At 40.0% G+C, this 25,012-nt stretch overlaps 1 protein-coding gene across 3 annotated transcripts in view; it reads right to left on the bottom strand.

Moving 5' to 3' along the window:
• LRP6 (LDL receptor related protein 6) overlaps positions 1-25,012 on the bottom strand; it is a 119,474-nt gene that overhangs the window by 42,564 nt on the left and 51,898 nt on the right. For 2 of the 3 annotated variants that reach the window (XM_077178255.1, XM_054631398.2), the window contains exons 4-7: positions 18,677-18,873; positions 17,810-17,941; positions 8,737-9,133; positions 8,041-8,212 (exon numbers count right to left, since the gene is read on the bottom strand). In XM_077178255.1, the coding sequence (XP_077034370.1) occupies positions 8,041-8,212; positions 8,737-9,133; positions 17,810-17,941; positions 18,677-18,873 (898 nt within the window). The remainder of the gene's footprint in view (positions 1-8,040; positions 8,213-8,736; positions 9,134-17,809; positions 17,942-18,676; positions 18,874-25,012) is intronic. The other variant, XM_077178256.1, reaches the window with a different exon arrangement.

The following is a 25,012-nucleotide window of genomic DNA, read 5'->3' on the forward strand; positions in this document are numbered from 1 at the left end:
GAACCATTGTGACAATCACAGATGACATCTCCTAGGCAATTATATGCAACACAAAAGAACCCCTGCATTTGTAAAGAACAGGCTAAGACAAAAAAATGAGCCAAAATGACAAGTAAGATGAGAAGAGAGAAAGAGCTCCTCTGAAAAGATTCAGTGGTAAAACAGGTGACTAAAACCACTTTACTATGAAGATTAATTTTGGTATGTAATCCATAGGGTGGAGAGGCAGCAGTCAGGGAGTGTTCTGTTACCTGGGCATAGGCTGTGGGGGCAACAAAGAAAACTAATGACTGCATTTTGCAACTTACTATTTAGCAACTAAGACCTGTGGGCAGCTGTACAAAACACTTTGGAGAATGTAAACCAGACTAGCCAAGACCAACCTGAAACCTCACAGTGGGTTTGGGGGAACAGTTTTACAAGTTCAGCACAGCAACACCTGATGCTCTTGCATATGGGCAAAAGCCCCTGTGCTCTTCTTTACCAGGGTTCTTTCTTTCAGTGCCTTGCCCCAGAAACTTATTTTTCATTTGTTCTCTACCTAACCTGATGTTTTCCACACTCTTTAGTGAGCAACTATAATTGTTTTTTTATAGAGGAGAAAAAATGTGGAAAGTTTTTTACTGTTTTACCAAGTCCAAGTGGTTCAGGGAATAGTGCAGTGAGAGACTCAGCCAGTTATGAGATACTTTTCACCTTTGGTGGCAGTAAGCTTTCAAGCTGATTCAACTGCTTCTATTCACTAAATCACTTCGATTCCAAGGGTCTTGCATGTCCAAGAGCTTGGTTTTTCACCTTTTTCCACAGACTCTTTGCTACAAGATGATGCATGGTACCAGAAAAGATATTCAGGTTAAGACTACAAAATCTCCCAGCAAAGTAAGAAGCCTGTGTGAAGAAAGCTAAATCATTAATGAGAGTGATTGGAGGTCAGGTGAATACTTCCAAAGAAGCCAAGGTCCAAGATCAGTACAAGGTTTTGCACACCAATGCAACTCAGCTTGTGAAAAGGGGAAAAAAACAAAGCCAGAATTTTGGAGACTAAGGGATAATAGTGGACTGACAGACAGTACTCAGCTGACTCAGAAACACAGACAATAGCTCAGTATCTCTTCACATTGCTCCTCAGCTTGCCATGGAATATTTGAAGCATGTCAGACTCAGCTGAGCTGATGACTCTGGCTGGCTTGGTTTGAGGGATTTCAGTGTTTTCCCTTGGGTAACCGATACTGGCTGCTAGCAGAGGCTTGTTGCTTTCTAGGTGAGACACCTGGGTAAACCAAATTACAGTTTCCTAACTCCAATGTGAAAAATCTGGGAAGCATGTATGACATATGAGTGTAGATCCAGCAGTTATAGTCCCATCAGCTGCATGCTGGGCCATGGGGACCATGAGGCTTTCAGAGCTGTCAGCAGCAAACCAGGACTGCTCATCTTTTAGCAAAGGTTGTGAGAAATGTCTCTGAATTCCCAGGGTGAGCCAGTCAGCACAACTTTCTGCTCAAATGTGTCTCAAGCATGGATACTTGCCTCTGATATGGTGATTCCAGGCTCTGCTTAGAGGTAACAGGAAAAAACTCAATGCTTTCAGAGTAGGACTCATCTAATCTATTCCAAACATTTTCAGTGTGGAAGTGCTGATTTCCAACATTTTTATAAAGGCAACATAAAGGAATTTAAATGAGCTGAATGTATCTACATCTCATGAGATGAAACCCACTACAGATTTCAGGATGAACTGCAGATCTGTGACAGAAGAACCATTTGAAAACTGAATGCCAAAGTCTTCTCCACATAATTTTTAGGGCAGTAATTTCACTTAGAAAATTACCATGTTTGGTACTCAGATCAGAGAGTCAAGTTACTCTTGGGCAGGAGTTCTGGCTCCATCTCCCCAAGAGCTTCCCTCAGTAGCCTCATTGGTAGGAACCTCTCCCTGTCCCATGAAGCATGACAGCCTGGGATAGCAGATCCCTCAGGACTTCTTGGAGAACTCCTCAGCACAAGTGGCTTGCAATGTAAGGTCTCAATAATCATACTTTTCATATCTGAATTTTGTTTAGGTAATCTCAATTTATCAAAAGTTAATTTTTTAATGTTCCAAATTTGAAACTAGCATGGATGTTTTAAATGTTTCTTTTTTATTTTTGCATTAAAACACCTGGGGTTGACAAAATGATCTCTAGAGGTCCCTTCTAACCCTCAAAACTCAATGATTCTAAGTGATAATTCTGTAGCCCTATGTTGAAAAGTCAAAGTAAAAATTTTTTTTTTAATGAATAGTAACAAGCTTACAATGCCAGGAGGTCCTAACTCAGCATTGGAGTCCATGACAAGGGACCATTCAAATCCTTGTATCCAGCTCTGCAACAGCCAGGAGACCTTACTAATATGTTGTCTGTAGCTGTCATTTGTTTGCTTTTCAATAAAGCTTTACTATCTTGGTCAGCATCACAAAATTTCATTCAGAAGTTCAAAAGAAACCTCTCAAATGAAAATAACACCAAGTATAAACTAATACTGATTTGGAGGTTTTTTAAAATAAATCCTTACTCTACTACTAATTTCAAAAATTCATATTTTTTCTTAATACAGGCTTAGCAGATGTTAAGAAATAGCTGGAAATATCCCAACAAAATAAGCTTTAAATTTCTGAAAGTGGGATGGAGTACAAGAATCTGCCCTACCCTCTACAGTACATGCTTATTTTTTGTTGAATGAAATTCCCAAGTGCCACAACTATCCAAAGCAAAAGTAAACAGCAAAGCAACTTCAGGTATTTGTTTCAACTACCTTACTTCTCATACCTGCAAAAGTTTAATGCAAGTACACAAAAGCAGCTGTATTCAAGAGCTAGGAATATAATGGATTCTGCTTCTCAATTTTCAAACCTGTGCTTCAAGTAGGCTGGATGGGGTAGGATCAGTAACCAGGCTTGCAAGTCATCAGCATTTCACAGTACAAAGACTAATGGTATGAGACAAAAATTCTCAGTCAGAAAATAATTGGTGTATACTTAGAAAACAAAATTTCCTTATTAGGGTGGCAGTAAAATTGAGGGAGTTGTCATCAGAGGAAAATATAGCCCTGCAATTTCAGGATTAAAATATGAATTAGGGCATTCTCTAGATGCCAGACTATTAGCTCCTAGGTCAAAGACAAAAATGTCCTCTCTGTTCAAGATTTCTGTGCTCTATAAAGTCTTAGCAGCATCTGCTTTTCTGTTGTCCAGCAAGGCTGAGTTCTGAACACTGGTGGGTACTTAGGCTGAAAAACAGCAGGATATAATACTTTCCATATTAATCATGAGGATTAGAGACAGTAATGCCAGGCACGGCCAATAGATTAGGGAATGCACAAACACTTCAAGTTGGAGCTGCACTCAGAAATCACCAGATAAAGGTTGGCTCTGAGCAGGAGGTACATCCTTTCTTTACACTCACCACTAGTAGGTGTTAGTGGGTGCCATCTCCGGCTCTGAGAATGGAGAATAGGAGAGGATGAATAAAGAAAAATGAAGCAGAGATTGAAAAACTATGAGAAATCAGCCATATCATCATGACTTCCCCTTAACACACACAGCCACACATGCATGCAGCCATTTATAATTGCTTTATCAATAGCAGCTTTGCTGACCATTTAAAAATCCAACCTATGCCTTAAAACAGGTAGCGTACGTGCCAGGAACACAAATATTCACTAGAGCAGGAAAACACAAGACCAATTCAACAGAGCAGATCATACATTTTTAACCTCATAGCACGGCAGGAAAATGCTTTAAACCTGTAGCAAGTCAATGAGAAATCTTCCCCACTGGTAAGCACAATAGCAGCCATCCATTTCAATAGAAGTTTATCAGCAGTGAAACCTGACCGAGATAAATGACGAAGCTGTTGAGCCACAGCCTGCTTCTGCCTGCTGCAGGCTGCCAGATAAAATGGGAACAAAAGCTCCCTGCTGTACCCCCTACCAGTCTCCATTAACCCCTGCTGATGCTTTATTATCGTCTGGGGGCTCCAGAACAGCATAGCATGAATCAGTGGGTAAAAAATAAATAATAAAAGCTCCTATGTAGCACAAACAAACCAGAAACGTGGCTTGCAAGAACGACATTCAGTTTGGTACCTCTGCAATTAAATAAAGACTCTGAGGAATCCCACATGCAAAGGCGAGAAAAATGAGAAGAGCACCAAGTATGTAAAATCATGTATGAAAAAGGCAATAAAGGCAAGTACACAAATGCATTTCTCCTGCTTTTCCCCCCTTTTCAACGATACACAAACACATGAAGCAAAGCAGGGACCAGGGATTTTATTCTGATGCCTTCATGTCCAAATCCAAGTTTCATCTTAGGAACCCGTCACAAACACCTTTCTTCTTGCACCTACGCCAGTGTCCTTTCTTCAAATATAAGTTTAAAATATTTACTGAAGGCCAAAGCATCTTCTATTACACAGATATAAAAAAATGGATGGTGAGGGCATGGAAAGTGCAGCAAATCTCCTCAAGATTCCTGGCTGCCATTGGAGAGTAGGCAGTGTGAGCAAACTTGAAACGTTAGTAGTATTTTAGCTATCATAGATTAAGATAGGAATGTACATTTAGCAAAGGCCACCTGGTTAGTTAACACCAGAGGCTCTACCAGTCCAGCTGGCCCTGCCCAATCGAAATCTCCACTTACTGTAGAAGGGGATAAAGTCCTTGTGGTGTCTATGAGGAATGTGTTAGGGAAGACAGTTTGGATCAGCTCTACCTCAAGCAAAGGCAAACCCATCCGTGGGATTGTTTTTGGTCAGGACTGGGGTGCACTTGGTGAGTGATGTGGAAACAAAATGGGTACCTCAGGGGGATTTATTTTTTGGGTGAGAACAGTGTGTGATGTTGAGCTGTATAATATTGGTTGCCAAATGACACTGTCACTGCATGCCATAATTCCATGGACAGTGAGGATGGACTGCCCCAGACACACCAGTCATGAGCTCCTGATGTAACTTGCAAGCAGCCAACATCACAACAGTCCTCTTGCTCAGGAAGACACTTGGGACAGATAAAACCCACAGCCATGGACTAAATTAATAGACATTTTGGGGGGATGGCCACTGACTACAGAAATGAGAGCTGTACTTTGTGTGTGTATATAGTTGGAAGGAGTAGGACTGGGGCATGATGTACATGGTATAAAATAAGGGGTAGGACATGTCCTGGTTCTGGCCAGGACAGGATTAATTTTTGCAGTAGTCAGGAGGGGGCATGGCCAGGACCTGGAGGTTATTCTGTACCCCCTCAAGTCATGCTGGGAATGGGGAAAAGGGACTCTCTTCCAGGGAGAAGTGGTTCCTTCAAACTGAGGAAACACAGCAGAGGAAGCCATCCAGTTTTTTCTATTGTCAGGGACAGTCTGAATGAATCATTTCTTTCTGTCATTACTATTGTGCTGTTACTGTTAGTTTTCTTATCTCCTCACTGTTCTCAGTAAATTATTCTTATCCCAACCAGTGATCTTTACTTTTAGTGCCTCCAATTCTCCTCTCCATCCTTTTGGGGGAAGTGAGAGGTGTGTGGTTTGGAGAGTCTTGGTGGGAGCACTAAATTGGGGAGCACCATTCCTTAATCATGACAGGTGTGGATAAAAAAAAAAAAAAATCCCCTTTAGATTGAACCATTCTCTTGGATGGACACCCCCACTGCATCCTACAGAGCCCTTCCATGCTCTACTAACTGCAGAAGCCACACTGAACATGTGTGCTGATCATTACCAGGGTAGGGTCACTGATTTTCAGCCCCTTTCTGCCCCTGTGAAGTGCAGTTAGCAAGCAGCAACACTGCATCTAAGGAAGAACATGACAGAATGGCCTTAGCACAGGAGAAGAGAGGCTGTATGGGTTCCAACCCAAGGTCTACCCATCTCAGTATCCTTTCTCAGAGAATAATCAACACTTACACTCACAGAACTGTATAACAAAGGGAAGACATACAGAAACTTTTCAAGAAGACTCCTTCCTTCTACAGCAATTTACAGTTCAGTGATTTGTAGAGGCAATTTTATTTGCCACTAAATTGCAGTGGAATTCCCTTCCACAAACCTACTCAATCTTCCTAGTAGCACGTGTAAGCTTTTAATATCTACAACCATTTCCACAACTTACAACATCTGCTTTTGTTTGTTCTGCACCCACCACCTAACATTAGTTACAAGGACCAACATCTTCTGTCAAAAAAGGTGTCTGTGTGGGAAGTGCTGGTCACCTTACACAAAATTTTATAGATCTGTGTCACATATGCCTAAATGAACACCTTCAGGAACCAAAAAATACAAACCCACATCCTCAAACAAAACTAAAATCCAAAAGCACCAAAGAAAAACTGTGGGAGAACTTCTCTGTTTTAGCCCAACTGTTTCAACATTTACTGCAAGCTGATAAGAGTTAATAAATGTTAACTTTTTATAAAAAGCAGCAGCAGTAATATAACTCTAACACTTGGAGACTCATAGGAAAAAATAACTAGTAATTCTGAAATTCTTAGAGTGATAAATCTTTTCTGACACCCTGCAGAGATGGTACATGACAACCTGGAACAAACTCATTTTGCTGGCTTACACTGATTTAAGAACAATGAAATGGAAATTGTCCCAAAGAACCTTTGTGCCAAATCAGATATCTTCTGTCCTGCCACAGACACTGTAATGTTGATATAAACATTCTATGATGTGTTCTAGCCAGTTTGACAGAATTGCAGCAATGAGCTCATGCCTGATCTAGATGAAAATTTCTGCCACAAACTGATCCAGCACTGAATAGAATTATTATTAATGAATAAGGAATCTCAGTGTTCTGGCAAACATGAGGGTGAAGAATGCCTAACTTTCCTTTTGCAAAAAACATTCAAGGCTGAGACAGTATCAAGGCTGAAATGCTCAATAAATAAATCTCTACACATCACTAAGACTATTGTCTCCTCTTTTTTTCAGAGCTGGTGTAATATTAGGAGAATTACAGATTATAAATCTTGTTTTCAGGACAAAGAAAATTCTGCTCCCTGAGGCTCTCTCAAGGACTGCTTCAAAGCAACTCACCTTGCAGGACTGGAGTTACTTTGGCTCTAAAGGAGAACTAACAGTTATGTGACCTTCCAGCACATGACTGTGACTTCACCTTGACTTATTTGTAGTTATAAATGAGTAAAACCAACTTTGGAAGTCTAGAAAAGATATGATTGTGCCAAATATGATAAGTGCTCAAAGTTATTTGCAACGGTTAGGAATCAACAAGGAAAGCCCTAATTTCTCAAAGGAAGGCAAATCTACCAGGATACAGCACAGGCAGACCTGAGCACCAGGTAGCAGTCAGGTCTTCCATTTCCATCAAAAGCTTTTGACAGCAAACTGATCAAATGCTAAACAATACCATTTTCTCAAAGACTGACAGATAATAAATGCCAAATTTGTTTCGTAACTGTTACACAACAAAAATAAATGCAAGACTTTCAATGTGGGAGAGAAGAAAAAGTGTCTTTTTTTTAAATTAAAAGTTTCAACTGGACTTGTCAGAAAAAAAGGAAAATCTATGCTCTTGCTGAAACTCTAATTAAACAAGGGAGATGCAAAGTATAAAGGACTTCTGGAAGTATAAATAAGTACATGTGAAAGAAGATTTATTTCTTTAAAATATATTTTACTAGGCTCTAAATTGAGCAGTGCAAAAACTGAAAGATAATTTTTTTTTAAACTACATACATTAATCCCAGTAAAAAGCTTTTTCCCCTGATGACCTAAGAATTTACTTATTTAACAAGTCCTTATCACACATTCTTACAAAGACAGCTCTACTACATGGATATAATTTCTATTTTATGCAAAAAAATGTGGGAAGAATAGCAAGTAACTTGCCCAAAGGCTGAGAAGAACAGAGTTGTTTCTAAAAGCACAACTCAACCACCATCCCATCACCCTTTCCGGCTGTATCAGAACATGAACACCTAGAAAAGCAAAACTACATTCTATAACTTCATGGAATAAAAAATGCAGGTACAGTTACAAACCTCTATTTTGTCTGTTTTGGCATCTCCCCAGTATATTTTGCTTTCTGCATAATCCAGTGCCAACCCGTTTGGCCAGCCAAGCGAGGTGTTCACCAGCACAATTCTGTCTGAGCCATCCAATGCTGCCCTCTCAATCTTTGGGATTTCTCCCCAGTCAGTCCAGTACATGTACCTGAAAAGGAAACAAAACCTTATTAATCCAAACCTCCAATATTCTTATAGCATCTTCTGGACTGCTCTTCCCCAAAACCACATAGCACACAAAAAGTTACATCCCTAAAACGGAAATATTTCCTTACCTAGGTAAGAATGCCCAAACCATTCAGAAAGAATTGGCATGCAAACACACAAAATTCCTGCATCAGTCTGCTCAGCAAGACAATATAACCAGTGCTATTAGCTAGAATAAACAAGCTGATTCACGCAGTCTACAAAAATATTTTTAAAAATAATAAAATACAGACACATAAGGTGACTACCCAGGTGGTCAAAATAGAGCAGCAGTGCTTGTGCCTCAGAGCCTTAACTTTCAGAGAATCCCAGTATTTTCATTTGGAAAGCTCAGAAGTTTATCACTACACAGATAGTAGATAGATAAAGTATGTAGATAGTTTACCACTATCTACACAGAAGCAGACAGAGGTATCTTCTTTGCATGATCAATATGTTACAAAACGCTCCCAAACAGCTCCTCACCCAACCATGGGATCCAACACGATAGCTCTGGGTTCTTCCAGGTCTTCTGATATCAAGATTTTCCTCATGGTGCCGTTAAGCCTGGTGACCTCGATGCGGTCCGTGCCGGTGTCCGTCCAGTAGAGGTTGCGGGCCACCCAGTCCACGGCGATGCCGTCGGGGTGCGCGATCTGCGCCGTCACCACGAACTGGCTGCCCGAGCCATCCAGGAAGGAGCGGCGGATGGCCCTCACTTCGTCGTCTGTCCAGTAGATGTATCCTTCCAGAGGGTCGAAGTCGATGGCGATGGCGTGGCGGATGTCCTCCAGCGGCAGCACGATGTCCGTGAAATCCGGCGTGTCCAAGGAAATGCGCCTCAGGTCCGTCCGGCGGGCCAGGAGCAGCAGCGCGGTGGCACCTGCAGGAACAAGACAAAGCATCTTGGAAACACTCCTGGAAACAGAGAACCTGAGTCTGTTCTTTCCCAACAACATGGTCTAGCCATCTTGATTTCACAGTGTTAAAAATAGGTTAGATCTTGGGTTTCTGTGGTTGAGATGACCCCCGAGGTATTAGAAAGGCTTTTTTCCCAGCCCCATGACTGCTGAAGAAGTTGAGATTCATTGGTTCTGTTTTTCAAGGTTGTTTATTTTCTCTTATCTATTACATTCTTTCTCTGATCTGCTGAGATCTGTCTGGCAGGTTGGGTTGTGGCACAGTGGCTGCCCTTGGGGTGGTGTTAACTTTTTATACTACGAACTACGAGTACTTAATTTACAATAATCTTCCAATAACTATCACCTATGTTAGACAGTCTGTCTCTACTCTAAACCAATCAAAAAGTGTCACTATCCCAGCAGAAGATGGAGGACAAGAAGAAGGAGAAGAAGGACAGGACACACCCAGATTCCTCCATTTTGCCTCTTGAACCCCCATTCTAAACCCCCAAAATTCTACTTTTTCACCCTGTGACAAATTAATTATCATTCTACTCAAACTCTTATGGCTTGTAAATCTTCACACTAAGTTGGTAATTTTTTCCATGGACTAAAATCAAAGGCACAGGTGTTTTTAACTCCATGCCAAGGTCTCTGAGCCCCTTGCCAGGGTCTCAAATCACCCAGGGCAACCAGAGGAATGTCCTGGGTCCCGACAGTTAGAAATCGTTGTAAAAAATAGTTGATAGATCGTTAAGCATATACTATTCGTTTGGTTGTTATATTGTAAAAAGGGTTAAAAGAGTAATACACCTAAGTAAAGTGCACCACCCCCCAAAGGAAACCTGCCAGCCTGGACAGAACTGTAATGGGCCAATCAAGCACCTTAAACCTTCATGCAAATGAAGAATCCAAATAGAAACCAGTCCAAAGGGCCAAAAAAAAAGGATAAAAAGGGGCTTCTGACCCACTGAATCTGTGCTGCTCCATGCTCCATCTGGGACCGCTGGGCCGTGGGCCCCCTTGCTTTAGGCCTTTCTCTTTTTTTATATAATAAAAGCTGAAATCACTTTAGTACCGGGAGCCTGCTCTTGTTTTTATCAACAGGACCGAACCAAACTGCTGGATATCAGCAGAGAATTCCACACTAAATGTGAAGCTGCTCACAATATCTCTGCTTATTCTTCAGAACAAGTCAGATGTGTTTACAGAGAAAATTCAGTGCTCCTTTCCTTTCCCAGAATGTATCATGTTGCACATATTCTCGATCCATATAGTTCCCTCCAAATTACTGAAACAGATATGCAGCAACTATGCTGCTATTTTATGCAAATCAACAGATGGCCTGCAACCTCTTAGATGAGAAATTAATTATTTACTGACTGTTTGCTGCTGTTGGTGAGAGGACAACCATGACAAACAAGCTGTATATTTCAACAACGCCTGATAAATGGAGAAAATGTAACAGAACACCACGAGTAAAACTCTTTTGAGAAACTCTTATTGGAGAAGTCAGATTTGGGAACAGACCACTGTGCAATGACCATGCAGAGCAGGAGGGCTGTGACCTTCTCCCACATTTGCTAAGAACAAGCTTATTGAAGACATAAAGATAAATAACAGTGTCTTATAAAGTAATTTTGAGCCAAAGCATACAAAAGCCTTGCTGGCTTTTGGGTGAAAAGTCAGAATCACAATAAATAACTAAGATCAGCTTGCAGTGCAGAAGATGTTTTCACATAGGCAACTCAGCATGTTTAATGGTACTATCAACGACAGTTGCCTTTATTGTCTAATCTAGTTCATTTTCATTTAATTTTCTATTCTATATCCCCAGTTTTCAAGGTAATGAAGGATAAACATGCACCACACCCCATTCCAATTAAACTGGCTTATCAGTTTGGAGTCTTAGGGAGATAAGAGCAGCTTAGGCCCGAGGGAAGCCTGAGCTAAGGTGAAAAATGCATGTATAATTGCAGGGAAAGTGTGGTGCAATGGCTCTCCTCAAAGAGTGAGAGGACAGGCTTTGGCAGGGACTGATGGAGGATGAGGGGGAGGGTAGAGAAGGCTTAGGAAAACAAATGCATGAACATGCAGTGAAAATGAGCAATTGCCAAGCCACATTGTGTCCATGTCTCGATTTTGATGTGTAAGAGGTATAAATAAGAGCTAGAAGACTGAAAGAGCTAAAACTGAAGTAAATTGCTGATGAAAGAATAATTTTGGTGTCTGATGCCAAATTTTTTTTTTTAAAAAAAACAGTGATTGATGTCAGTGCTAGCTGAAATCTCACTGCATGCTAAACTTTGGAAAGATGCCAAAGCAGCCACTGCTTCATTTACAGCACGTTTTAGGTGTTAAAAACCTCTAAGACACTTTCACAGTGCTGCAGGAAACAGCACCTTTCAACAACTGAAGTTGAGGATATTATTACAAGTGTTTCTGATTGGTAGTCCAGAATGGACTAAGACCAGCTTTGGGATCCTCTGTCCTAAAACACCTTGTGTTCAGAAATACATGTACACACTACTCAACTGTTCTTCTAGTGAGTAACTCTTATGCATTAACTAATCAGGAGGGGAGAACCTGTAATTACATGCCTATGTATCCTTCAAAATACTGTAAAGCATGAGACACAGCCAATGGAAAAAAGGCCTGGTTGAGAGGGGTTTTTTTTATAATTACAGAAGCAATTAATCTTGACACAGCAGTCTCTATTTACATCTGTATTTGCTGCTACTATGTACAACAAAAAATTCAGCATCAAGATTCAAGCAGACAGGTGTATTGTGTTCATAGAAAGTCTTAGTACATCACTAATCCCTACAATTTAGGTTCAAGGAAGAAAGAAACCCCTACCACATTTTCTTAGCAACTTCACAGTCATTTATCCAGCATAAATGGATTAAACATGATAACGACAAACATATTTAAAATACCAAACAATGATATCTTTTGTGCATTATCAAGTAAACCTAAGGTTGAGCAAGTGCCCTAACCTCAGAGTTCAATATATATATTGTCTACCATATACAGAAATAGCATAAGGCATAATTTAAAAATAATTTGTGTGTTCTGGCTGAAGTTGACAGTCATTCCAAAGAACCAATGCCAGGTTTCCAGAAAGACTCAGTTCAGTATAACCATACCCTTGCTCAAACTCACCCTTAAAATTGACCAATTGACCTTCCCATTCTTCCCAAAGACAACCCATTTCAATAGCTTCAGTATCCTGCTTTCAGCCTGCAACCCTGTTGTTTAGTCAAACAACCCATGTGTTTAAACTTTAATTCAGCACTGGGAAATGAGTGGCTTTCAGCTACCCCGTGCTGGACTCTGGACCCCGAGCTAAGAATTTCATGGTCCTTATCTGGCGGCTTTGCCAGCATTCCAATCCCTCCATCAAACACCAGCCCTGAGCCCTCCAACCAGGCAATAAAAAGTTGAAAGCTTGCTTCAGAGCTATTACCCAAACATTTGCAAACCAACACCTCAGCTGCTCAGTTAGATCAGAAGTCATTCAGCTCAGGAAAAAGAAACCCGCAGCAGAGAAACATCACACCTCCAGGCAGGTTGAGGGAAAGATGGCTCTGAATAGCTCCAGGCTTGTCCTGACAATAGCAAGAGCTGGGAGTATTTATAGACTGATCCCATTACCGCCTTGAGAACAGCCAGGGAAAAGAACCCCAGGTGGTCTCAGAAGTGTGGCAAACACCAGCTGTGCAAAGTTTACCTGGCTGGGCACTGATCACCACTCAGAAGATGCTCGAGGTACTCAAGGGTATCAGGACATGACAAAACCAATCAATTTTGTTCACTTCTACTCCAAAGATCAGTTATGAAGCAAAAGCTAAGATGACAGCAGGATCTCCAGACCTCTTGCCATGCCTAAGAAAAATCAAGCCTCTAATGATGAGCATGAGGGAGAGAGTATCATGAGTACAGAATCATATTTCAAAAAAAGAAAAAGACAATGCAGGCTGCATGCAAGCATAACTTTATTTTTGGCTTAAAAAAAAAAAATTATCAGCACTTATTAGGGGAACTGGAACAAGTCAGAAACGTATAAAACTCCTCAAACCTCAGCTGGCTCAGATGCTTTCAAAGGGCACATGGAGGCTGCAGCCAGAACTCTGATCTCACACACATATGCAGACCTGAGGCAGTTTTCCCTCTGTTTCTAAACCATTCAACTTGTGGACTAAGCTCGAGATTCTTTTCAGCACTGCCTCAAGTCACAGGATATTCAAGAGAGTTAGCAATTTTTTGAAAGTCAAGTCCCTTACTTGTCTAAATATGGACATATAAGCCTTACTACTCCAGACTCTTAGTTTTGAGAGCTTTAGCCTACTTTTATTAAGCACTTTGAAAGCTGGGATTACAAGCTCATGGACGGTGCATTACATTAGTACTGGAACTAATGCTTGCCTCAAAAATTCACTATTAAAATTCTAAATAATTTAAATCTGTGTGCTAGCTGAAGTCAAGAGAAGGGGGAGAAAGGGGGAATCAGAGCAAGCACGAAGATACATGCAATGGCACAGCTTTAAGTCCAATGCCCTTCTAACCTTTATAATTAATTACATCTTCTCAATGATATACAGGCCTCAGTCATTTGTAAGTTATTGAACTTTAAAACCATCAGTGGTTGCTGAGCTACACAGACACATGCTCAGGAATGCATACAAAAGAAGTGCTAGACCTAAGACATGTATAATGCATTCCCTGTATCTGAGAAATCACGATTATTAATACATCCCAAATAGAATTACTTCACATTTGGCCAAAACATTTAATTCCTAAATGTTTTCCCCCAGTTTTCCCCCAGTTTTGTGAATTACTTCACATTTGGCCAAAACATTTAATTCCTAAATGTTTTCCCCCAGTTTTGAAGTCACTGTTGTCAAAGAGTCCCTGATACAACAATACAAACTAGAGATTTTCATGCAAGCTCAACCTTAAAACTACAAAGGCAAAAGAACATGCATCTGCAATTAATTATATATTTATTCTTTCCTTTAAAAGAAATGAAAGAATGAAGGTATGAAACTAACATCCTGATCTGTGCCTGGCTATTTCTGACAAAGCAAATTAGGCAGTGGACAGCCCTAAATTGCAAAAGGAAATGTAAAATTCTGCTTCCTGCCTCCAGGCCTACCAGGGAAATAGGATGTGAGTATCCATGGGCAAAAAGAAAGATTCCTTTCCTGGAAGAGAACAGAATGGCCAAAGCATGAAGCATGAAGCATTGCTTTTTCTTTGTGAGGCAACACACACCTCCTTGCTCAGCTGAAGTCGCCACTGGTTTTCTCAGTTTAAACCACGTTTCACTGTTGGCAGAAGCAACTGCAGGACACAAATCAAACTCCTTACAGGCAAAGACAGAAGCTGAGCACATGCACAGAGAGATCTTCATGTACTTGTAAGAATCTAACTCCAATGACAAACTCATTGATATAAGAAGATTCAGGTTTGTCTTACAACTATCAAAAGATCATTTCAATGTAGCACTGCCAAACAGGACAGTAGAACACACAACACTGAAAAAGAAATTGCAGTATGTTGTGCAGAAGAGCAATACATTACCAAGAATATGACACAAGGTGCTAAAAGCTCTCTGGCAGAAGACCCAAGTCCTGCCTGGGTGCTCAGAAAGGACTCTTTGCTTCACATGTTACTGAGAGAGGACTATCTGGCCATGAAATAACTTACTTTGCCTCTCTTTTGTTTGAGGGACAGGGATTTACAAACTTTCACCTAGGCAATGGGGGAGCTAAAACCTCGCTAGAAGCCCACATCTCAGTATACTTCACTGTTTTGATTTGTATTATCAGGTATTAGAACAATAGTTAGTTTTATTCTAAGGCATCACCCCTTCCTGAAACACTGTGAAGAAATATTTCAAAATTGGAACGTGTGTGTGTGTGTTATTGTATTCACAGATCCTACCAGAAATATAAAACTCCTCGAAGGTATGATTAAAAAAAACCCTACAAAAATGAAGAAACTAGCACTGGGAGAAAGGCAAGGGAGGAAAAGATTTCCTATAAACCAAGATTATTCAAAAACGCTAGGTTGTCATGGAAACTGCTCAGGGAGGGTCAGCCAGCCTCACCTTTGGCTGCCAGCATCATCTGTCAATGCCAAAGCACTGCAAACACCACAAACACACACTCAAAATTCACCCATCAGAATCTCTCCAGCACAGCCCAGTATTCTCCACAGCACAGCATGAAATAAAGCTCTCTCCTCAAAGAGGCTCATTTCACCATGAAACAATTTGGTTTAGGAACCAGGCTGATTTTAGTCTACTGCTAGAAAACAAAACCATCTTAAAGAAGAGAAACTCAGCCTAATTTTTCACCTTTCTTCACTTCTCAGTCACCAGTCTCTCCCATGGTCATGTACACATTCTAATTGCAAATGGGGATTTAATCAGCACTGCAGCATTAGAGATGTATACTGAAACTATCTGAAGTAAAAATGTTCAGTTCTCAGGGTTCTGCTCTACTTTCACAGCAGATATAGAGAACAGGCAAGTACAAGGGGAAAAAAACAGCCCAAGAATCAATCTGATCCCACCTCTGCACACTTAAAAATGAGAAAATAAAGTTATTTCCCAGGGGTCCTAGAGGAGCCTAAGAAAGGAAGTCCCCACAGAGACAAATCCAGATTTACATCTTGAACTCTGGTCCATGACTACTCTGGCTCTGTTCAAGTGCCCTGCTCTCCTCCCTCCCCCAAATCAATAATTGCAGCCTTTGCACCTACAGGAAGGAGTTCCAGGGGATCTGTGCCTTGAAGAGCTCTGGAAAGTTGTAAGTCACTCACAAAAGCCCTAAGTCTGCTTAGGGATCTGCACCTCCCTTCAGGGAGAGAGGAGTGAAAAAAAAATCAGTTTTGGGGCATGCTCAGCTCTAAATGCTGAACTTCTTGCATGAGTATGTCAGAAATTAGCCCTGCACAGGATCAAAGCTGCACAAAACCAATGGACCTGATGAATAATTTGAGTAGGTTGTTTCATCTGGGTTATGTGCTGTCTCCTTTCTAAGACCAAGTTAAATAAACAGTCTCAATTTTCTCCCCTCTTCCCACCCTTTTTTTTCCAGAAAAGGCAGAGGCAGAATGTGCCCAAAAGATAAAGCAGGAGAATGGTTGTTTAAAATGCAACATGATATTGACAAGCATAAGAGAAATGCTCCTGTATAAAGTTTTTTGCATACAACTGGACAAAATACTGTAGCAATTTGGTTAACAATATTTCTAGTACAGTGGGGGCTTATATTCTGTAAATCAAATACGTATTATGACTGACTGGGAACAGAAAATTTGGCTTCTCATGTTCAAGGAGTGGAAGAAAAGAGCAACAGTTCTAAATTCTGAGACATCAGAAATGGCTAAAAATGTGAAATGATGATTCTGAATATCTCTGCATGAAAAATCCTTTTAATAAGGTTCTGGGGTGGATTTTTAGTACCATTCTTCTACTTACCCTTGGTAATTTACTTTGATACACTGGAATTTATCTGTGCATATCAAGTATTTTTGAAAAAGCACATGGATTTGTGTCACATTCTGACTGCATACAACCAACCCAGAGCAGTATTATTAAAGCTTCTCCTTACACCAAGGGAAATGGAAGAAAAACATCTTGTTTGTGTATTGGGAAATTCTTATAAACAATCCTGCCAGGCTAAATTGGGAGCTGCTTTTCACATAAAAGCAGCAATTTATTTTAACAAGGTTCACAGAGACACTCAAAAATAATCAGCAGAGAGCATGAAATAGCATGAAATTAAAGAAAACTCTGAACATAGCTGACAAACCTGAAATAATTTTTGAAATACAAAACTCCAATTAAAAAAATATTTCTGTATCCATTTTATTTGGCTTATTTACACCAAGCTCTGCTGTATCATTTCTTCTTCTATTTACTTCTGTCCTAGGGAGATGATCTGCATGAAAGATGGTTATTTATGATCCAGCTAATTATCTCCCAGTGTTAATTTTGAGCCTGTTAGTGTACTACAGCAACCACAACACAACATCACAAGACCTATACTTACAAAATGTAACAATTTAAAATCATGTATATTAGCCCACAATGAGAAACTAAAAGCAGGTTTTGGTCAGAGATTGCAGCTCTAAATCTTGATCATGTCTTGAGTTTTAGGGCTTTTAGCACCTCTAAAAAACATGTCATTATTTTCAGAGTTTTCAGAGATGTCAGGTGTGTGTATAATAAATGGACATCAGACTTAAAAATAAAAGGAGCTACTGTACAATCTAATTAACCAAATACTTCATGATCAATGTCAGAAATATTTTAGAGACAGCAGAGGATGTAGGTATCTTTTCCTCTCAGAAAAAGCAACAACAGAGCCCCCCAAAACTTAAAGGGAGTTAGTGACAGAGATAGAACTGCAACTTAAATTTTGTAACTGGAGGTAACCTGCCCTTCAGTCATGAGAATTCTTCCTTTTTACAATGTAGAGGGCATTTTCCAAGCACTTTTATCTGTACTGCAAAATCATACATAGTTTCAGAATTTGCCACCCCTAACACGCATCATTCATATAGTGCAGCTGGAAGAACCCCTTTCCCTCCAAAAGCTACTTTGTGCTTAATCTAAAGGATTTTTTAAAAACAAAGCCTACCATCTTTGCAGGTCTTTCCATTCTCAAGAAGTCTCACACCAGTGGGACATGCACATTGATAAGAGGGCTTGGTAGGAGACATCAAACACAAGTGGGAGCAGCCACCATTATTAGTTCCACATGGGTTTGTAGCTGTTAAACATAAATCACACAGATTAATGCTTCTGATAACGAATGACCTCATATCATGTGTTAAGACACAAATGGCATTTGAGTGGTAGAATCAGTGGCAGCAACACAGATTAAAGGAGGAAATGATAAACACAGAACAAGTAAAAATTACTTCCAAGTGTTGAGTAGTGGGGTACTTATGGTACCAAAATGCACGGATGTTGAATGTTTCCCTTCTTGGGAAAGTAGCACTTGGCTCTAAACAAGAACTTTGTTTCAGCTCTGCTCTTCTCATTTTTACAAACTCTTCAGCATGCTGGTGCTGAATGTATATATAAAAACAAAATACAAATACAATAAATTAACACAACGGTTAAGACAGTGCACAGAGCTAGTCCTGCTTAATATCATCTGTCAGATTAACACTCCTTTCCACTCAGGAGCTACCACTTAGAAAAATAAAAATACTGTGTTGCCTGAAGTTATGGTACAGGAGACAGAAAAATACGACAAGAGCATAAATGTGTCGGGCAGAAAAAAAGTGTAAGAGATGGGGGGGTTTTCTTGCACTTAAAAAGCCCTACAAAAATGCAGAGAATATCTGGTTTCCCTTTGGGTCTTTTGCTATTCTCTGCACTGGAAAAATTGCATCATGACGTGGTTGAAGCCACCCAGCACCATACAGAAAGACTAATTAAAGATTTTTGCAAATCAGTTCCAGATTGCAATTAAAAAAAGAACAGCAAGAGAGCTTACCATTTGGCTGCCTCTTCTGGCTGAAGGCATGGATATCCATGGGGGAGAAGATGTTGGAATGGATCTCACGCAGGTCCTCCCCGGAGTACTTGCTGCAGGCCAAGATGGAATGCGTGTTCCAGTCCGTCCAGTACAACGTGTCCCCAAACAGTGTCAAAGCAAAGGGATGTGGAAGGGAGCCTTTAACCACTGCTTGCCTAATAGAGCACAGGGAAATGAAAATGAATGTTCAAACACAATTCATGTGACAGTTTTGCCCGAACACAGCTTCTGTGAAAAGATGTTTGGGTATTGTTGATCAGAACTTTGTGTTTGTTTATTTCTGGGAAACAAATATACTGGCCCTGCTTTGGGGAATGATATGAAGGAACAGCACAGGAATGCTATTTTCAGGCTGTCTACTGATGCTGAGAAACTCAAGAGATGCTAACTGAAATCCTTACTGAGATCTGTTGGTACTTTTTATCTCTGGAACAGTCCATGCCTGTAGGGCTCTCTGCCACCACATGAACACCAGCTGATTTTATGCAAGTCTGACTGCTACCTGCTGATACACCATGTCCACCAATTCCAGCCTCAGCAGATTTCACACTGAGACAAACTGGTCAATTAGCTATCCATCCATCTCTTCCAGTTCCTCTTTTCAACCATCAAAAAACACTATAAAGTAGTTTTTCACTCTAAAGAAATCCTTAAAGTTACTTCTATTATTATGAAATTATTAAGCTATTGTTTTTACTGTAAGCAGTGCCATTAAACAGAGTTCTAGAGATTTTCTGCCATGGTAATGATATAATTTCTGAGCAAACTGGGTCACTGCCTCTCTCCAGGTTCACAAACAAAATTAAAGCATATACTCATATATTTTATGTATATATACAAAGACATGCTCATTAGCCATCACAAAAATGCAGCACAAACATTACTGAAGACAGTTTTTCCAGGTTCTTGTGATGTAGAAACTAATTATCTGTACCCAAGATTCTCAGAACTGGAATTAAGTAGCTCAAGTCTTATTTTTATTTTATTCAGAATCACAGAAAATTTTAAGATGGAGAGGACTACAGAGGTCATCTACACCAACACAAAGCATGGTCACCATGCAAGTACCACTTACAGGAGTGCTTCTTCCCACCTCCTTTCTTCTTAACTGCCTAAACAAATGGAAGTGTGTTCCCACCTAGGCAAGGTCCCTGTGAACAGTGGGGATCACCATCCCTTTCCTGAACTGGAAGCACAAGGGATTGATACACAGCCCTGCTACTCCTTCAGAATAAGGCCCACTATGAACACCAGCCTCCCATTTTTCTTCTTGCAGGGAAGACAGTAATCATCCATACATTTACTGAGAAAACACCCCCACACCATAGGCATGACTTCTGGAAAGAAGTCTAACTGAAGTGGTTTAACAGATGACAAAAACACTCTTATTTTCCAAATATTTGCTGTTAAAATGTAACAGAAGAGTACATTAAAACAAGAAGATTGAAGGTGTCTTCTGAATACAAAGAAACTATAGTCATTACTGTCCTTTCACCTTAGCTTCTGGAAAAAGATGCATTATCTTGAAAGCTTTTTTTTTTTTCCTATAGATTCCCTTGCTTATCACTCTAGTGTTCCAATTCTACACGAAATGAAATCTTCTATTTCTTGGTATTTTGCACTCAAAAGTAGGACATAGTATCTTTTCTTTCTTATCTCTGTCTGGAGTCAGGTATATATTTGCTTCTAATTAAATGCACCAACTAAGCATCTTACAAAAGACCATTGTAACATAATTTAAAGCTGAAACCTGCCAGCCAAACAGTGAAGCCAGAATGACACAAAACATTCTGGTACCAAGTATAAAGGCATTCTAAATCTGCAAACATTTTAACCAACCCTACCCCCAAACCCTAAATATCTTCAGATTTGAGTTTTAGTCTAGACCAGGCTAGAAGACTAAGTCTTTATGTATGACATTTGACAAATGACACATACAGCATTTTGTCATATGAAACAGAAGCAATCAAAGACCAAAACTCTCACTATACCCAAACCTGCACCAAAGACAGCATTCCCATAATAAAGAAGCCACATTTTTATGAAGCATTCTGGCTAACTTACTTTAAAACAAGACTGAGCAGCCAAAAAAAAAGCCAAAAAAACCACAGAGAGGAATTTTACATGGGATTTCTACCCACCAGTAGTGGGAATAAATCTTTTAGTACAATAGCTGCTGTTAGACATACCTCACTTTCAGACAAGCCTCAATTCATATGACAATGCATCAGGTGAACTGTGACCCTTATTCAAACCAGCCCTTATCTGGAGAGATTCAGAACCCCTTCATTTGACTGTGCTGTCAGTCACAGTCTTGAAACAATTACTCCTCAACTTGTATTATTTTTCTCAGCAATATTTTTCTCAGCAGCCTTATACCATTGCAGGTATAAGGTTGCAATGCATGAAGATGGCTTTGGGTCCAAACACAAGAGTGTATTTCTTGCATCTTATTAAGATCAGTATTACCAGTAACATGTACTCTGTAATCTTCATTTCCAGCAAGCCAGAACAAGGTGATAGCTCACTTCCAACCAGCAAAACCCGCAGGGTTTTTTCCCAGGGCTTGAGTTGAGCTCAATGAGTCTCCACACCCTAATGAGGAGCAGGAGGAAGGGGCTGGAGAGCCCAGCTATTAGAAAACAGGAAAGGGAAGAGAAGGTGCAAGAAATGACCTTCTGATGGCTGCTGTGAGCTGCTGTGCTTCAGCACAACCTGCACTAGGAACTGCAGAGCTCTCTCTGCTTTTGGTGAGCAAGATGAGGGGCCCTGACTTCTTCCTAGACCAATTATTTATTAAACACACCCAGGTGGATGAAGGTGACCAGTGTCACCTGTAGCACTCAACTGCTGCACAGTGCTGATGGGAGCCTGCAAGAGCTGAAATGAGGGATGTGGGACTCCAGGCAGCTTCTTCAAAATGCAGTTTATTACATCCAAGGCATTAGAGCAGACCAGGGTCATGGGTGACAGAACTGTGCCTACAGCTGTCAGCTCCAGCTGCAGGCAGGCCTGGAGACCCGTAGTTTAGGTTACAAATGCATTCTATACTTTGCTGAGCATCTTAATACAGTAGAAACAATCTATATTTTAACTTTAATCTATAGCCTATCATAACTACTATAATTACCATATTCATGTTACTATTCTCCAATCACTAAAAGTTAGTACATTACAGTTTAAGCTAGAAGTTATTTTTCAGTTTTCTTGCAGTGGAAAATTCTGAGACCCTTTTTCTACTTGCAACATCTGTTAACTTGTTCACCTGTGCTATCTTTCTGCTTGGTAAAAACATCTTCTTGTTTGAGGTAGGTTTATCCTTTGCTCTAAGCCATAAAAACCCCTTCTAATTAACCTACCCTTTGCTTCCTAGATTACCCAGTAAGATTAGCTCAGCAATTCTTCTATATCAAAACTTGCTTGCATCTCTATTCCTTCTTCAGATTCTACATTCAAAATCTTTCTGCTAAGCATACACATCTGTGAGACTTCCTTGTCAAACTTTCATCCTTCCCAACAGAAGCAGGTGCCTCCCACCTCCAGGGTGGTTCACAAGCACCCATACAGGGCTGGGGAGCAGAGAGGTCTCCCCATTCCTGGCCCTAATGGGTTCCAGGTACAGCTCTGCAGGTGCAGTTGGGCTGATAGGAACTGACAGACAGCTCCTTGCCAGGCTTCACTGCAACAAGTGACAGGACAGCAAAAGGCTCTCCACCCTATTATCCTTCATCAAGCTCCGTGGTTCCTTCAGACTGCTGCACTTGTGTCATTAGTCTCGTTTAAAAGAGACGCCAGAGACAATGGGAAAGTGAGAGCTGGGGATAAGGAGTAATGTTATTCATTCAGGAGACATCTCCAGGGCCTCAGCAAGATGCAAATTGGCTATATATTAGATGGAACTAAGCACACACAAACTTTAATAATCTTCCCTGCACCAGGCATATAATCACATAAATTTGCTTTAAAAATCTGGATAGTGATTGACATTTAAAAGGCCAACATCTCTGTTGAGTTGGCTGGGAAGGAAATGTGTAAAGGGACAGCAGAGAAGGAAGGTGAGGAGAGAAAGAGAGAGAGAAAAGAAGCAGTCTCCACAGAAATGAAATTCAGTCTGTGTTGAATGTCATGATTTCCCAAACACAACTATTTATCATCGTGGTAATCAGAGATGCCATTACAATAAATATTGGCTATGGTAGAGTTTTCTACTGTCTGGAGAAAATATAGATTTGATTTAAATATATTCACCTTTGTTCTATTCTTATTCTGTTAAAGAGTCCTGTGAAACCCTTTGTGAAGATAAAGGAAACAAACAATAAACAAGTAAAGCAAGAATTGCAAAAGGAGCTACCAAACTCTGAAATAGAACAGACACGTGAAACTTCATAGACAGTCTATCCAGTTTTATATAAACAATGACAAAAAAGCTTTTGCTTCAGGATAATATGAATTTCAAAGATGAAACACACTTGAAATAAAAATTAACAGCAAAATTACCAAAAACCATTAAATTAATATCTTTTATTTTAACCAGGATTGCCTCAGTCTGCCTTTATTTCTTTTTCGACTAATACTGGCATTCAAAGCTATGTTATAGCTATGAAATTTCATAATTCAGATCACCAAAAGAAAGCCAACAATAATCAAGATAATTTAAATTTAAAATATAATAAGAACTACTATTCCCCCCGAGAATATTAACAGATGTTTTATATCCAAGCATAACAGCATTTTTCCATCAAAGTAAACAAGTAAACAGCATCCATGAACCAACTGCCTTTTATTCTTGCTGCATTAGTGTCTTCTAGTCTCAAGACCTGATCAGAACACCTGCAGAAAACCTGGGGTACTTGAGATGTTCTGGCCTGTATGTCCCTGAACCATCAACACTCCAGCTTCACAGTAGCAAAACTCCTTTCAGGTGACCCCTGAGGCTGCCTTTGTTCAGTCTTCAGTACAGGGTGCAAGCATTTTTGACATTTATGTTTCACTCCATTTCTCCAGTGTCCCTATAGGCTATCCCATACCTATTACCATCTCCCAGGCTATCAGAAAGGGGGGGAAAAAAATCTGCTTTTAGTGGTCATCATATTAAAGAAAGCATATAAGAGGTTTGCATGAAGCAAATTAAAATATTTTAAACAAAACCTTATTTACCAACTACAGAATGCTTATTGATTTGAGTATTAACAAAGCTGCAGGAATACACATCTTCAGCTTGTGACAATTGGAAATATTAGCAAGTGGCCAAAGCACTCAGAGCATGAATCAGATGAAGCAGGATCAAAGACTAAGATGCACCCAAAAATACCACACAAGGGATGCCACAGGGAGGGCAGGGAGCTCTGGTTCCCTCAGCTCACAGGATCTCCCTCTCCTGCCAGCCTACCAAAAACATTTGCAACACAAACTCAGAAAAGTAATGCATTTTTATGTATTTTTACCATGAATGCTTGTCTAAATATTCCTATCAGAAGACAAGCCTGCTTTTAATTAGCTGAGAAAGTAAGCAAGAAACATGATTTGTGGGATATAATGCTCTCTTTTCAGACTGAAGTGTTTTTGCCTTTTGCCACTTCTTTAAGCCACAATTGCCATGTGTTTCCAGAAAGAATATATAATAAACAGGTCTAGCCATGACATTTCAAATCCCACCTGCAATCAAAGTCTGAAAAAGTCAATCAGAAATCAAATTATGGTTAAGAAATGAAGTCATTCTGTGGGTCATTTTTCAGGCAAACAGATGTTTTGAAGCTCCAATTTCCAGCATTTTTGCTTTCAGAAGTACCATGGGGAAGAACCAAGAAATTCAACCTAGCTCTATGTCCAAATAATCTAATTAATTCTGTTTATGCAGGATTCTCTAGCAGTTTTAATTAGGGCCTTATTTGGCTTCTGCACTGGCCTGTGTTGGTGAGGTATTGAAACAGGCTTCTCACCACTGACTGGTTCTTCATTGCTTGAAGGTAAGCAATTTCATCACCCAGAAATATACAGAAAGATATGAACAGAACATGAGATTTTATACCTTGTACCTAATGTCATGTACTGTACACATTATAGGCAAATAAGGAAAAAATCCTCTTCTAAATGCAGGGATACAATATTTTCAGTGTTTCAACACATCTGCAACTAATCATCTGGCAGACAGACATGAGCTGATGCTTGAAAAGAGGAACTAGAAAAAAAATCAATGCTCAAGTGCAAACTTGAAGACATTCACCTCTTGCAAGAGCTTCCCAGCTTTCTGACAGTTGCTGAAAGTATGTTTTCTTACAGTGGCCTCAAAAACCA

The sequence above is a fragment of the Agelaius phoeniceus genome, chromosome 5 (genome assembly GCF_051311805.1).
Source record: "Agelaius phoeniceus isolate bAgePho1 chromosome 5, bAgePho1.hap1, whole genome shotgun sequence".
Taxonomy (NCBI): Eukaryota; Metazoa; Chordata; class Aves; order Passeriformes; family Icteridae; genus Agelaius; species Agelaius phoeniceus.